Source organism: Elephantulus edwardii, unplaced genomic scaffold, assembly GCF_000299155.1.
Source record: "Elephantulus edwardii isolate Elephantulus edwardi_28Jun2011 unplaced genomic scaffold, EleEdw1.0 scaffold00352, whole genome shotgun sequence".
Lineage (NCBI taxonomy): Eukaryota > Metazoa > Chordata > Mammalia > Macroscelidea > Macroscelididae > Elephantulus > Elephantulus edwardii.
The window spans coordinates 401,382-417,933 of NW_006400102.1; the positions used below are offsets into that span (position 1 = coordinate 401,382).

The window sequence follows — 16,552 nt, forward strand, 5'->3', positions numbered from 1 at the left end:
ATGAGGTGGATTGATTCAGTGACTGGGATAATTGGGATGGGAGTGTCAGAGACAGTGCGATTGGCACAGGACAGAGCGGAGTTTAGGGCTGTTGTACATAACAACAACAAACAACATGTTCTATTGCAATTTTCAAAGCATCTTTTGATGTGTATTTTGGTCTTTTCCTTCTTTTTAATGGCCTTCTGCCTTCTTCCTGGATGACATCCTTCATGTCATCCCACAACTTATCTAGTCTTTGATCATTAGTATTCAGTGCCTCACACTTATTCTTGAGGTTTTTAAATTATGGTGGTAGAGATTCAAGGTGATATTTTGGTTCTGGTAGATAGGTTTTCATTTTCTTTGGTTTCAATTTGAACTTGTACATGAACTAATTGTTGTTGTTAGGTGCGGCTAAGTTGAACATAACTCACAGCGACTCTAAGAACAAATGATCTGAGCTTTGTTCTATCCTGCGCCATCCTCACACTTCCTGACACACAAGAGCCCATTGCAGCAGTCACCATGTCTTCCACCCTTGCCAAAATTATGCCCCTCTCCTAGCAACATGACCAAAGGATGTGAGGTAAAGTCTCATTCTTGGCCTCCAAAGAGCACTCTAGCTGCAATCTCTCCAAGACATAATTATCTGTTCTCTTGGCTGTGCATGGGATGTTCAGTGCTCTTCTCCAACACCATAGCTGAAAGGTGTCAAATCTTTTTCGGTCATCCTTATTCATTGTCCATGTCTAGTAACTGGAAAGACTATGGTCAGAATCAGATGTATCTTAAGACCTCAAATTGACATCATTACTCAATATTTTGGAAAGGTCCCTAACTGCAGAGTTTCCAGTGCAATGTGTCTCCTTATTTCCTGACTGCTCAAACCAAGGGTGTTAATTGTGGATTCAAGCAATATGAAGCAGTTGACAGTCTCAATCTCCTTTCCATCCATCATGACGCTATTGGTCCAGTGGTAAGAAATTCCAATCAGTACATGGCCTGTTTTTGACTGCTGATATTGAGCTTCTACAATTTTTCCAGAGATGTACTCAATGGGATTCCTATGTAGTCCATCAAGTGAGGCCCATGTGTATAGGTGCTATGTTGTTTTTTTTTTAAATTATTCAATCATGAATCCTTTGATCTCTAGCCTCATTTCCGTCACCAAGTCTATCTATATTTCTTAACTAATTAGTCCTTTGCTCTCAACTTTTTATTCCAGTCACCAATTTTTAAAAAATTTTAATATTCATTCTTTGTTGCACATTTTCCTCTCTTCCCCTACCCTTGTCCATTTTGCAAAGAACCTCTTATTCTGAATTGTTTTCATACATATAATGCCTAAGTATGCTTTCTTTTCCTTTTCTCTTTTTTCAGATGGGTAATATGCTCATGTAACAAAGTAAGGATGGCGCATGTCACACAAAAGCATGAACACTAAATCATCATGCATAAAAGGATCAGAAAGATACCTTTTAAACAACTTTCTCTCCTCTGTTCCAATGCAGTATTCATTATGTATCTACTCTTTTCCTATTCACCCCTACCGCTCCATGTGAGTCCTGTTTTATAACACAAGTTGAACTTTTAAGACTGAAATATTTCACTCAGCATAATGTTCTGTGGGGTCACCCAGACTGTGTATTGTTTTATGAGTTCTCACATAAACTGTTTTTATTGAAACATCTCACCATTCTGTGAAGCAGCTGGGAGATTTGAACCACGTACCTTTAGGATCACAACATGGCTTTTAACCGCTAGGCCACCAGTGCTCTCAAAAATTGACAGAAATCCTCAATTTCTTAATTTTTGGCTTTCACAGTTGGTGTGTGTGTCCAAATTAACAGTGTTCGAACAGGATTTTCTTGTATGTAAAGGATACTACATACCCTATCACAGTATTCTTCAAGATGGACTTGAACTGTTCTTGACAATGAATCTAACACTACCCTGCTTCAGTTTGTCATTTCTGCCATCACAGATAATATAAATGGACTCTCTTATTCAGTGTGGCCAATATTAATCCACCTCAGCTTAATAACGTCTAGTATGTTCATCTTTATGTCTTCTATTTATTTTTTACAACTTTAATTTTCCTAGAATTTACTTTGTACATTCTATGCTCTAATTATTACTAGATGTTTACAGTTGTTTCTCTTAATTTTTAAATGTTTTCTAATCTGAAAGGCTCTACTTATAGAAGTATAACAAACAAAGTTCCTCTATTATTAACAGAATTTTTGAAGGCCCATTCTTTCAGAAGCAGATGGCTAATATAGCTTCTTAGTATATCATAATCTGGAAGCTCTGCTGAAATGGGTAGCATACCTTCCAGCAACCTGCATATCCCTCAAGTAAAGCAAACGGACAGACAGGTGCTGTACTCTTAATAGCATACTTAAACTCATAGCGACACCTAAACCCTGCCCTATCCTGTGCCAATCTCACTGTCTCTGACACACCCAGCCCCGTTACACCAGTCATTGAATCAATCCATCTCATCAAGGGTCTTCCCCTCCTGAGCTGTCCTTACACCCTCCCAAGCATGACATCCTTCTCCAAGGACTGGTCACTCCTTGCAACATGTCTAAAGTATGTCAGACAAAGCTTCAGAATCCTTGCTTCCAAGGAGCAGTCTGGCTTCCATTGTGTGAATATACCAGAGCTTCTCTATCCATTCGTTTGTTGATGGGCACCTGGGTTGTTTCCAAATCCTTGCTATTGTGAACAAAGCCGCAATAAACATGGGTGTGCATATATCTGCGTGGATGTCAGTTATGGTCTCTTTGGGGTATATTCCCAGTAGTGGAACGGCTGGGTCAAATGCTATCTCTATATGCAACTTTTTGAGAAAGTGCCATATCGCCTTCCACAGTGGTTGCACCATTTTATACTCCCACCAACAGGAATAAGGGTTCCAGTTTCTCCACAACCTTGCCAGCATTTGTTGCTTGCTGTTCTGTTAAATTTTGCTATTCTGACTGGGGTGAGATGATATCTCATAGTTGTTTTGATGTGCATCTTTCTTAGAGATAGGTATTTTGAACATTTCTTCATGTGCTTGTTGGTCAAATGTCTGTTTATATCCTGTTCCCGTTTTTCAATTGGATTATTTACCTTTATCTTGTTGTGGTATGAAGTAGTGTTTTACTGACTATGCACAGGCAATTTGTTATGAAGATTATTAGTAACTTACAGCTAACTTTCAGAAGAATGGGATTTCTAGAACATTTTATTGTGCTCATGCATAACTTATATATGTATGAACAGAGCAAAGAGATTCTGAACGGTCTGACATCAGGCAAGGCATGCAACAGAGCTGCATCTTTTCTCCATATTTACTCAAGCTATATGCTGAGCAAATAATCAATTTCTGTGTGTATCAAAAAACATTTTCCAACAGAGTGAAAAGAAAACCTACTAACTGGGGAAAAAACACTTGGTAATACCATTTCACACTAGGGTCTCATATCAGAAGTTTACAGAATCCTACAGTTTACAGGGCCTCTAGAAAAAAAAGGCGAATAACACAATTACAAAATGGACAAAAGATAGGGATAGACTTTTCAAAGAGGAATATAATCGGACAACAGACACAGGAAGGAATGCTCAAAATCACTGGCAATCACAGAAATGCAAAACAAAACCACAATGAGATACCATCTCACTCCAGTAGCAGTGACAAAGTTTAACAAGACAGCAAGTAATATTGGAGAAGATATGACAAAATATGAACTTTAATACACTGTTGGTAGGACTGTAAAATACAATCACTTGGGACGGCAATTTGGCGTTTCCAAAAAAAGCTTAACAAAGAAATTGCATGCACTGCAGCTATTCCACTGTTTGGAATATACTCTGAGATAATGAGAACTGAGGCATAAAAGATATCTGTACATCAATGTTCATAGCAGCCTTATTCACTATTTCAAGGACATGAGATGTCCAACCACAACTGAATGTATTGAGAAATTATGGAACACTCACTTGATGGAACAGTATGTAGGAGCAATGATTTTGTAAATTACTACCTAATTTGGGAGGGACTAGAGAGCATTATGCTAAGTGAACGAAAAGTCCCATAAAGGACAAATACTGTACAAGACCTTACTGTAGAAACAAAAAGGAAACTAGTAAGACAGGTGTGCAGACGCAAGGGGAAGATATCCTTCTGGTACTCTTTGCTTTCTGCCAAGATCCATCTGACATTGGTGATAATGTCTCTAGTACCACAGCCTCTTCTAAACCCAGTAGTTCTCTGTCAAAGTACTGTTCCAGATGTTTATGGATAATCTTCATCAGGATTTTGCTTGCATTTGAGAAGCCGGGCTTTATGAGGAATGTGGCAGCAGGATTAGAGAAAGGCTCATCAACAGTCTACATTATGCAGATGACACAACTCTGCTTGCTGAAACTGAGGGAGACTTGAAGTGCTTGCTGCAGAAGGTGAAGCACTGTAGTCTTCGATATGGAATGTAGCTTAACATCAAGAACACAAAGATTCTCACCACTGGACTAATTGTAAGCACCATGATGGATGGAGAAAGGTATTGAGGTTGTTAACAATTACAGCTTGCTGGGCTGCACAATAAACTCTACTGGCACCAGCAGACAGGAAATCAAAAGACCAATTACTTTAGGTAACTCTGCTGTCAAGAGCCTCTCCAGAGAGAGGATGAAAGGCACCCAAGCATGGAGGACTCTCTCCTTCATAGGGTCCCTGTGAGTCACCTGCGACTCAACGGCACTTAACAACAATAACATCACCAAGAGAAAGAGACAGAGAGAGATCAGCTAGCCCAGTTAAGAGAAAACGATGTGACCAAGACAATGGTTTGCTCCCTTTCCTATAGGTAACCTTAACACTGAGTTTTACTCCACAACTGACCTTGAACCCAGTGCCACTGACAAAAAGGAAATACAACTGACAGCTAAGGAAGCAAAGGAGGATGGAGCCTCTGGGTTCAACCAGCCATCCCCACTGGACCCACCTGGGAAAACACTTTGCAGTCCAGAGGGGAGCAAATGACAGGAAAATATCTTCTAACAGAGCAAGAAGGTAAGCAGCTTTAACCCAAGACCACCAGTAAGGTGATAAAGCGTCCTCCCTTCCCCCCTTTAAATCTACGCCTCTGTTCAGCATGAAGAAGCCAGAGAGTCAGCATCCAATTCCCAAATCAATAAGACAGTTGGTTTAATTACCATTGGAAAAGGCTTGTCACTTCTCTGTAGCATCTGGTCCCCACTGGACCCTCATCATTTCCTTCACTTGCTCCCCCCACCTACCAAACTGTGCAGCTCCATCCTGGCCCATCCTCACCCTTCTGCCCCAACCCTCACCTCCTTGGACCCCCAATAAAAAAAAAAAAAGAACTACAAAAAAAGAGCCTCTCCAGAGTACTGAGAAGCAACAAGGTCAGTCTAGAGATTAAGGTGTGCCTGGTCCAGGTCATTGTCTTCCCAATAACTTGCTATGATCAGAGAGCTGGACATGGACTAAGTAGGACAGAAGAACTGATGCCTTTGAATTGTGGTGCTGAAGAAGAGTTTTGAACATTTCATGGACTTTCAAGAAAACAAATTGGTCTACCTTAGAGGGTGAAATCAAGTTTCTCCTTGGAGACTAAGATCTTGAAGTCGTGTCACATATTTTGGGCATGTGGCCAGGAAGGATTGATCCTTGGAGAAGGAAATCATGTTTGGAAAGGTGGAGGGACAGTGCAGGAGAGGAAGACCCCAGATGAAATGGACCGATTCAGTACAAAGGGCAATGGGGGTAGATGTGTCAAAGTCTGTGAGACTGGCTCAGGATAGGGCACGCTTCAGAGCTCTTGTACCTAGGGTTGCTGTGAGTTACAGGTGACTCAACAGCATGTAACAACAACATATTAAAGGGAGGACACTGTCTATCTTTATCCTGTGGAACAATATGTAGTATGCCACTTGAGGCAGCTTAATCAATAAGAAGTTCTGCTGGTAACACAAAGTTTAAAGCCACCAGATGCTCTGCAGAATAAAGATGGGCAATGTCCTAGACAATTTTGTCTCCAAAAACCTGTAGGTCCATTCTGACTCAAGGACAATGAATTTTTGAGTTGGGTGAGCAGCACAACTCGTTATCCACTTTGCCATCAGAGTGCCATTGGAACACTAGAGTTTTGTCTATAGTGGGGATAGAGCTTTAAGTTAGAAGACACAGTTCTCACAATTGAAGCAAGAACTGCATCAAGTGTGGAAGACCAAGAAAGGCTGCGATGCAGTTTAGAGGAAAGCAAAAATGTACTAAATACCTACCTTCCTGCACTGTTCTAAAAGAGCTGGAATAAAATTTAAGACTTTGTTTTCAATGGTACTTGATTTGTCTGACATATCCCATTAAAAGGAAAGATCCCCAAGATGTTAAGGTCATTCAGTAAAGGTGGAATTTTACTGTCAATTAAATTGCCAAATATGAGTTGTTATTATTTACTTTATTCTCAAGGTTTTATGTGAACATTGTTGTTGTTAGGTGCTGTTTCCTTTCACCATACTATTATATGTTTAAAACCCCAAGATCCATTGCAGTTACACTGATTCCAACTCTTGGCAATTCTCTTGAGTTTCTGAGGCTACAGATCTTAATAGGAGATGGTTCATCTTTGTTCCACAGAGAAGCTTGTGGGTTTAAAGTGATGACCTTTCAGCCACCATCTTCACCATTAAGTCTGAAAAGACACATAGGGGATCCTCTGGGGGTTTCTGGAGATTGTATATTACACAAGAGAAGAATGCTCATCATGAATTTAAACTGTTTGAGACTTTGGGTTAGCAGTGCAACTCCTCGTGACCTAGGCCACGGCATCTCTCATCCATATGTATTAGCATGCATGGGATTCTCAAAGCTTTGATAAAATACCATTATTAAAAGGTGAGATAATAAGGTTTTTCACAACAGTGCAAGTTCTCATTCAATAAATTTTATAAAGTGATGACCAGTGACATTTGGATACATTCTTAACAAAGTGTGAATATTCTCATTATTCCCATTCTGGCTGTTCCACTTCCATTAATCTCTTTCCTAATCTCCTACATTCTCTTCAGTTTCAAAGTAATTATTGACAATTTTGGTCACAGATAAGAATTTCTAAGCGGTTACAGTACTTTTCTAAAGAGACGTTTATCATTTTTTCAGTCAGTTTGCTCTTTGGCTACAATGTGCCCACAAGTGTTAGTTTTAGTTCAAGGTCTGAGTATGTCACAGCAATACTCTTGTGAAGTCCTCCAGTTTCTAAATATCCCATAGTCTGATTTTAAAAAAGGAATTTCCAGTTCTGTTCCACATTTTCTAACAGAGAGGCCCTGTTTAGAATGACTAGGAAAGGTAACTAGGCATCATCTAGTTAGTCTTGTCTTCTTTATACTCCTCTCCCCCCCTTCGCCCCCCACCTGCAGACCATTCTACCTTCATTCTTTTTGTTTGTTAGCTATTTTTAAATTTAATTTTATACTGGTTTACATACAAAGTTCATATACATTGTTTTTCACACCAAACCTTTCCCCTTTCCTTTAACAATCCCTCCCTCCACACATCAAATTGTGCAACAGTATGCTTAAGGTCCCCCCTTCCCTCCTTGGATCCTCATACCTGATCTACAATAATGGTCCTATACAGTATTTGTCTATATGAGATTGACTTAGTTTAATAAGCATAATGCTAAAAAAACCCTCACAAAAAACAAAACAAAAAAATAATGCTCTCCAGTCATGTTAGGTAGTAATTTACAAAATCATTGCTCCTGTGTGCTGCATAGTATTCTATTATGTGAATGTACCATAATTTCTCAATCCATTCCATGGTGGTTGGGGATATGGACTGTTTTCATGTTCCTGACACAGTGAATAATGCTGCTATGAACACTGCTGTAAAAATCTCTTAAATAGACATGACACAGGAATTATTTCATGTTGCGGAAAATTTTATTTGTTGAGTAGTTACATGCCAGCTATGTTGTTAGATGCTCAACAGTTTCAGAAATATAGCTATATCTTATTGGTCTGAACACAAGTCCTAAAAGTGCTAGCTCAGAGAACTAAGGTCATTCAAGAGTGAATTTATATAAGCAGAGTACAGTACCATTACCTGAATTGTTCCCTGGTTTTTGTAACCTCTCCCATAGTACCTTCCACCTCTTCCAAATGTTCTAATAACAGGAGTGGAAATAACTCCTCTAGGGCGTCTACAGGAATAAAAAGGACAAATATATTTAAATCTTTTACAAGCAACATATAATATAAAAGCAATATTTGAAGCATATTATTCCAAAGATTCAACGTTTATGTTTTACTCAAATACAGTGCATTCACTTGAAAAACAATGAAATTTTAAAACGCTACTTTCTCCAAAACTGAAAAAGACCAGTCATTAATTATATAATGCTGCTGCTATATAATGGAAACCTATGTGGCATGTTCATAATAAATGCATACATTTGGGTGGGGGCTAATAACCAATACGAACTAAGTTTAAAAAATTCAAACAAATAAAACTACACATTTAAATTGTTCAGAACTTACCCTCTTGCTGGTCCGCCAACAGAAACCACCTGTAAGGGAAAAGGCCCTCGGCTTCCCCGGCCACGTCTGCTCCCAGCCCAGTGGCCAACCACAGTGCCAGCTATTTCTAATTTTCCTCCCTGAGAAGGTATTGGTTGGACTCCTGAATTTTTTTTAAAAAAGGGAGAAAAAGACACAATCCAACAAAAACATTTACAATCACAGAATTAAAATATCAAAGAGCAAAAGCAAGCAATTTTTCTCAATTCTGGTTTGTATTTTATAGAAAACCTCTTTAATCTGTTCCAGAAAAGTTAATTTTTATTATGTAGAAATGTCTCTGTGAATATAGTTTGATTTTAAGCTGTTGCCAAAAACTGATTTGGAAGGAAAACACTAATTTGCAGTTATTGAAAGATTCCATGACAAATTTTGGCTACTACTACAAAATGTAGTCAAAGCTATATATTACACAATTCATGAATTTGTTCTTTATCTTGTTAACACTCAAGATTGACTGTAGCTCTCATAAATTTTTAACTTATTATAACAATGATATTATAATTGCCCTTTTGTAACCGACTTATGTCATGTTGTGTTGTTGACTGCTGTCGAATAAGCACAACTCATGGCAACTCTATGAAGAAAAGACCTGAAACCTTTTTATATAACTGTTGCTGTTTCTCAAAGTTCATAGAGTTTCCAGACGTATGCTGTTTAGGAAGTGAATGCTACTCCTGCTTCCAGTATGTCATAATTTATTCTAAATCCATGCTGTTTAGCATATCACCAATTCTTGATTACTCTGATTAGTAATCACAACTATTTATTTAGAGAAACTGAGGTAAGAAAGCATTGCTGCTGGGTGCACAGACACATCTACATTATCACAATGTAAATTTGCAAAATCACTTTTTCTCCTTTAGTAATACTACTTTCAAGTATACCCCCTTATTTATTTTTATTTTGGTAAATTAGAATTAATTCTGTCTTCCAATGTTGTTGAGTCAGAACTCAGAGCTGACCCACCATTAGGTTTCAAGATTGTAAAAGGAATGGGAGAACTACTCATCTATTTCCCACAGGGCCAATGGTGGATTTCAACCATTAGAGATACAGCTTTTGGTCTAGCAGTGCAAGTCCCTATTACATCATTAAAGCTCCCTATGTCGATATGAGTTGTAGTCGACTCAACAGCACATAACAACAGTCTCTATTAAGTAACAGTGAGTGGCACATTTTAAGATTTTCTAACTTCTACTCCCAAAAATATTTTTATAAAGAAAATATTACTGACATTAATACCTGTAATAACAATAAAGCAAAGCCTTAAACCTTATTTCTGGCTTGTGGAGTAGATTTTTTAAAGTGGATAATTAACTCTCATTCTCTCAAAATTGACAATGACAGTAACTGCTGCTGTTTCGTCTGCATCAGCACTGTCAGACAGAAATGCACAGCATGTCTTGGATTTCTAGCAGACACGTATAAATGGGAAAAAAGATGACGTTTTAGTAGTGCATTTTATCTGCCAAGGTATTTTAATATATTTTATATATAAAGGATCCACACTAAAGTATATCCTTCTCCTGTGATTGGTATCAAATACAAAGGAAGCTTCTTAGTTTCAAGGCAAGGAATTAAAGCAACTTAAGGAGTACACAGCACACACAACAACGTACTGTTTATGAGTAGTCCAAGTTTGAAAAGCACCCCTCTAATATGCTAGCCTAATAGCAGGCAAGAAATAACCTCTAATTGCAAAAGGGAAATGATAAATTATTTCTGGAGCATAAAAAGAAAAGAGAACTGAATTTACCAATAAATATTGGAGACACTCATTTCTGGAAAAGATGTCTCTTGCTAACCTCAGTAAGTATCCAAGTAATCTGAGTGGAAAGACACCCCTGGTAAAAAGTAAGGCTTAACAAGTTACTAAATTATTTAATAATAACCCCTGAACTGTGTGGTGTTGATGGGTCAGATTTGAAGTTCCAAACTGCTGGAATATGATAAAGTCACACATTATGGACTTCAGCTGAAAGCAAATTTAGATGCTATCATTAAAAAAATAAAATAAAAATTAAATGTCACATTTTTTCCCCTTTCTGTATCTACCTGTAAGTAAAATGAGAGGCAATTAGAATGTGTAATAAAGCCACTTATTTGCATATGTAATATAGCTTTTAATACTAGTGCCTTGAAAAATACTAAAGATTAAATTGGACTTTTCAATGCCAGCATTCTGCTATGGCACTAAACTTGGCTATACAACTTAATAATCATCTTAACCAAAGCACCGTTTCGGCGGAAAACAGTAGAAAATAAATATCAATGAGTATAATTCAGCAATTCATTCTATTAATGTAAGCTGATGGTTGAGTTGCCAAAGTCCACAGCTAAGGTTTTCAATGTGGACACTTTTTAGCATCCATAGAAAGACAGAGACTGGCCATAACAAAGCTCTGCACCAATGATCTGTGGGTGGAGTAAATCTAGCAGAGCAGCGGCCAATGAATGTCTGATCAGGGAACATGGCTTATTAGGACAGTTAAATGAGAAAAGAAATGGGAGGTAAACTGGGAGCCAGATTATGGAGTGAGAGAAACTGTTGGCAGGCAGAAGCTAAGGAAAAGGTTTGGGTATAATTACCGCCCTGTAACTTGCTAGTCCTGCTGCTGTCATTGCCCGAGAAGCCTCCGGAATGTCCTCCTGCTGCTGCCATTCGGAAGGCACGGTAAGCGCCTGTTGCTACAGTTTCCCCATAAGCACCTCCAAAGCCACAGACTCCTGTAAGACCCAGGGTAGAGAGAGACAAGGGAAAAGCCATGAGGGGACTGGACACAGGGGTTAATTTCTTCTGAAAGGACAATCACTGCTGAGCTGTAAGTCAGATACTCATTTCCTTTCAATTGTTTTTAAACAACAATGCCAAAGAGGGGATTTTACCGCACCTTCTCATCAAGAGGCTATAGTTCTGCAGCAATCATTTTGATGGGACCAATCCAGGTATGTCACTTCATCTATGTAAGGAGGATGGTCTTTGCTTCAAAGAAGATTCAAATGGACTAGCGTACTAATACTGTGTGGTCAATGACTGGCCCTAGAAGAGGGTCCTCTTTGACTCTGATGCCTCTTTCTTCAAACATGAGACAAACATTTAAAAAACTAAAAATAAAAAAAATAAACAAAACCAAACCAACCAGCTTTATTTGATTCATTTATAATCAACTAAGGAAACTGGTTTGAATAGTATAAATTGATAAATTATGACACGGACACCTGTCAAATAATCATCATATCCTTGACCTGTATGTTTCTTTTTACCCTGTGGAACTGTTCCACAAACAGTAACCCTTTATGCAATAAGCTTGTGTTTTAGAATTTACCAAAAAAAACAAACCAAAACCTCAATCAGAAACAGACTGACTGGGTTGTTAGAATGTTTTGCCTGTATTGTTGTTGCTGATTCTTTGTTCTGTTAAGGTGGAACTGGCCCATAGCTGACCCTCCGGCAGGTTTTCAGAGGCAATAAATCTTCTGTGCTGCAAACTTCTTAATCAAGATCATCTACTATAAAGTCTCAAGATATGACTCAACTGAAAAGTACTTTTAAATGAAAAACTAATTTTAAGCATTCATTTTACCACATGAAGACATCACTACAATTAATGACTACGTCTTACCTGCAAACCCTCTGCCCCTGCCCTGAGATGGTGGGACTGGTCCAAAGTGCCGAGGATACACAGAAGCTGGATAGAAGGGCAGAGCAGGAGGTGGTGGGAAAGGAAGTGGGTGATTCTGCCGGGAGAAGTTCAGCCCCTCTAGAATGCTTTGACGCATCTTTTCAACTTTGGCAGCTTGCTCAGCCTACAAACCAAGGATCCAATGTATGAAAAACTTGATTCAGGATGCATTAATTTAATAGATATGAATTCCACAAAAGAAGGTAATATCAACTGCTGATATAAATAACTGCAAAAGCAAAATTTCAAGAAGATGAATGTACTTTTTAATCTTATAATCAACTATGAACTGAAAGAATGGAAATCCATAATCTCTGTAAATGTTCATTAAAATTATTAAAATAAAATAAAATTACAAAAAAACTTCCAATCACTAAGGATATTGCAGGGTAACAATCATTTATAGAAAAAAGTTATTCTTTGAAAATGTATCTGTTTCAAAGAAAATGAAAACAAAACAAAACAAAACAAAAATCCAAGAAAACAAAAATACAATGATTAAATCCAAATAGGAAGAAAAATGCACGGAGCCTTAAATTCTGTAAATAAACTTTATGTTAGATGAGTATTTTATTGTCAATGTACATGCCACATTTTAAAATGTTATTTCCAAATGGTTTTGGGTGCTTATTTCAGGTATCTACTATACATATGTCATAAATGAGAAGGTCTGGAGATCTTCATGAGGAGACTACATGACAATCAAACTGAATTGTGAAATGACTAAAAGTTCAGCCTTTCACAAGTTAGTTCTTATTATATGCTCTCAAGTTGGAAATGACTTAGAGCTGATCCTCCAGAGGGTTTTTAGAGGCACAGAAGGAGACTGCCCATCTTTCTCCTGAGGAGTAGATTATAACAACTCCTTACCCAGTAGGTCATTAAAGCTCCCTCACAAAGTTATAGAATATAACTTGCCCAAGTGTGGATAATGAAATCTGAAATATTCAACCATGTGTCTTCTGTTGTAAGTACATACACCAGATACCGTCTTTAGACTATGTAGATTGGAATTTGATTCTCTGTCCATTGAGGATATAGGTCCTTAAATGGAGCTATATATTTAGGGCACAGCACATGGGAAGAATATGTTTTGGAGTAAGAGTCCAAGACTTAAAAATATGAGCAGCTGTGAGTCCCTTTATATAGTGGAGACATTAACACCAAACTCATTTTATTTTTAGGTATCGTTGAGTCAGAACTGACTCACAGCTGACCTCCAGCAGGTTTTTAGAGGCAGTAATTTGCACAGGAGGAGACTGTCCATCTTTCTAGCTTGGGTTTGATCCCTGTGCCTCTGGGTTGGTAGTGCAACTCCATACCATTTAGCCACCAGAAATCCCTAAATTAACTCCTAGTTATTTTGAACTAGGATTTAAATAAGTACATACAGAACCTGGCTCATCATGGCCATTCAACTCACATTTAGGTATACACTGGGCAGTTCCAATGTAGAAGAGAATTTCTGTAACATGGGTTTCAATGTAAATATGCTGATAAGGTTTATTTTTCTACAATAGAGAGCAGAAAGAGGGTGACCACCTGCCTCCACTCTGACCCAATAGCCCCAAATGACAAACCAAGTTCTAGACTTCACAGAGGCAGTGTAGTTCCATAGCATACCTGACCATCACAGAGGTCAATGAGTGGGGTCTTTTCCCGACTAGCTTTGAGGAGTTTGGATTGGAAGAGCTTGCCATCGAAGTACATCCAGGGGCAGCAGTGTTCCCATGGGATAGGCTGGCCGCACGCATCATTTGCAAACAGGGCCATGTCCACTCCACTCATGAACAGAGCTGACAACTGAATTCCACGGGGATCTAGGTTCTCAATCTTTAAATTGAAAAGAGTAATTTCTATGGAATAAGAGTACTACAGTATTTAATTCTTTCAAGTATTCATCAGAACTCTCCAAGGTTAATAACACTGTTCTCAACAAAACGGCATCCCTTAGTCGTAGCTCTATCATTATTTCATATTGATCCAGCATTTATTCATCTTATTTAAACAAAACTACTACTTACAATATTTGACAAATTCAGATTTAAGTGAATATTTTATAAAAAACATAGAATAAGAATACTTATATTTTAGAATCTGGAAAGCATCATAAAAGTTTTCATTAATATTGTTATTTAAGGTTGACACAAAAGACAAAGCAAAATTTTGTTTTCTTAAAGCAGTTAAGAATCCCCCAATTCACTCAAGAAACTTTAAAATTTAGGTTTTTAACAATAACATATTAACCCCCAAACTGTAAATAGGAATATTCCATTAAAAATTTTGCATTTTCAAGTAATTAACACGTTGCCGCACACTTAGAAACAAATTTTTGCCATCATTTTTGGCAATGTATTAAAAGTAGGTATATTCTAAAATAAAACTGTATATTGTTTTACATATTAGCATTTAAGATAGGAATTTATTAATGACACTGTCAAATTCTTTGGGAGAAATGAAAACACAAAAGAAATATCATACTTGAACAATGTGTAATATTGTAACTCAGCATAAATTACTATTTGATAGTTGTTCTACACTCTGCAATGAGTGCGTCTATCTTCCTTTCATGTAATCTCTCTCCTAATATACAATAAATAAGATAATATACACTAGCAGAAATACAGTCAACTCTTGATTATCTGTATGTGAACGAGCTAGTTGCTAGTTTGTGGATTTTCCAGGACAAAGTTTTAGACTCTATTCTGGTTTGTTTTCCCCATCTGCATGCTTGTTATTTCTGGATAAAAGCTTCTAAAAAAATGCTGTTTTTTATGGAGTTTCACCTAAGCAAAGATGAATTGTGGCAGGCAAACTTTAGGTTTTTTGTTTGTTTTTTTTTTTAAAAAAGATGATTCCAAAGCTGAACAGGAATGATACTATGACTATTTGCTGTTCTGTGCTTTCAAAAGTAATGTTGTTCCTCAACACCAGGTAACATTATTTTCCAATATTTTTATTTTTAAAGTTAATACAGTTGAGAATTTATAAAACTTGGGGAAATCTGTTCGTAAATTTATCAGCACCACTTTTATACCCCAACAGTACTGGTTGTCATTTTCTCCGTGGAACTGTTGAGAAGTATATGTAAAAAACTGCCAGTTAAGGACAGGTGAGAGTGGAATTAGATGTATTTTTAAGTTAATGATTAGAAAGTGGGGAAAGAATATGTCAGAACAGAACAAAATATAAAATGCCTTGGTTTAAATTCCAGAGTAGCTCTTCCCTACTTCTGAAATGTAGAAAAAGATTCTCTTTGTGTTCTCTCAGTATAAAACTCCAGGCATAAAAAGGAGTGTCCCTCTGTCCCAAAGCTGACTGTCCATCCTTTTCATTGGTTTTGAGTGGCAAGGCAAACACAGCATGCAAGATTTCAGTGAAGGTGAGGAAGTAAATAAATCCAGGTACTCCACAGACCTTACTTGCTCTCACCCCATACATCTTGCACCCAATACTAGGAGAAAGAGCATTTCCTTTGGGCTCTTTCTCAGTAGGAGTGGCAACCTTAATCCATTCCAGGTAGGTAAGACAGTCCCAAAGACAAAGAACTGTCATACACAATGCTTGATGCTGTCTCACAAAATGACCACTCTGGCTCACAGGTGACAGTAATAAGCTGAAAGATCCAATGTCTCATCTACGAACAGAGGCTCACAGAGGAAGGACTCAGGCCTCCCTGCTATTTACCCCCTACGTTACCACACACAGACAATGAAAAAAATCAGACTCAGAATTAAGAAAATGACTGAACTGATAATGGTAAAAAATGTTTGTGGTTTAAATGTTCTAACAAAATGGCAAAAAATTTCCTTCTATTAAAACATGAAGCAGCATCTGATTTAGTTGCTGTTTGTTATATCTATATTCAAACACTTATTTGATGAAAACCATTCAAAGCCATTTCCCTAAGCCCCAAGTTTAAGAAACAACAGGAGATGCTTGGCAATACAGAAGCACCTTTGTCAGAAGTATTAATATTCAAACATGTGAATACAAGGAAGGGAAAAATTAAATACACACTCTCTGTGACCTCAACATTAGCTAAAGAACTGTGCTTTTATGAGATTAAGAAATAATATTTATGGTGTCAAAATAATTTAGTAATAACATTTTAACAACAAGTTGTAACAGTTACTATTAATTTAATGGGGAGAAGTCCTCTAAATAAAGTTATTTTTAAGCAACGCATATAGAATCTCAATTGGACTGTAGATTTCAGAGCACCCTAACATTTGGGGAAAAACTGTATCACATACTGACTTTGTAATCTGGAGGGAAAAAAAATTTCT

At 37.5% G+C, this 16,552-nt stretch overlaps 1 protein-coding gene across 2 annotated transcripts in view; it reads right to left on the reverse strand.

Moving 5' to 3' along the window:
* Nucleotides 1–16,552, reverse strand: part of FAM120A (family with sequence similarity 120A) — a 269,779-nt gene that overhangs the window by 15,204 nt on the left and 238,023 nt on the right. For both annotated transcript variants that reach the window (XM_006901938.1, XM_006901939.1), the window contains 5 exons: nucleotides 13,887–14,096; nucleotides 12,204–12,387; nucleotides 11,170–11,307; nucleotides 8,539–8,680; nucleotides 8,105–8,201 (listed from right to left, as the gene is read on the reverse strand). In XM_006901938.1, the coding sequence (XP_006902000.1) occupies nucleotides 8,105–8,201; nucleotides 8,539–8,680; nucleotides 11,170–11,307; nucleotides 12,204–12,387; nucleotides 13,887–14,096 (771 nt within the window). The remainder of the gene's footprint in view (nucleotides 1–8,104; nucleotides 8,202–8,538; nucleotides 8,681–11,169; nucleotides 11,308–12,203; nucleotides 12,388–13,886; nucleotides 14,097–16,552) is intronic.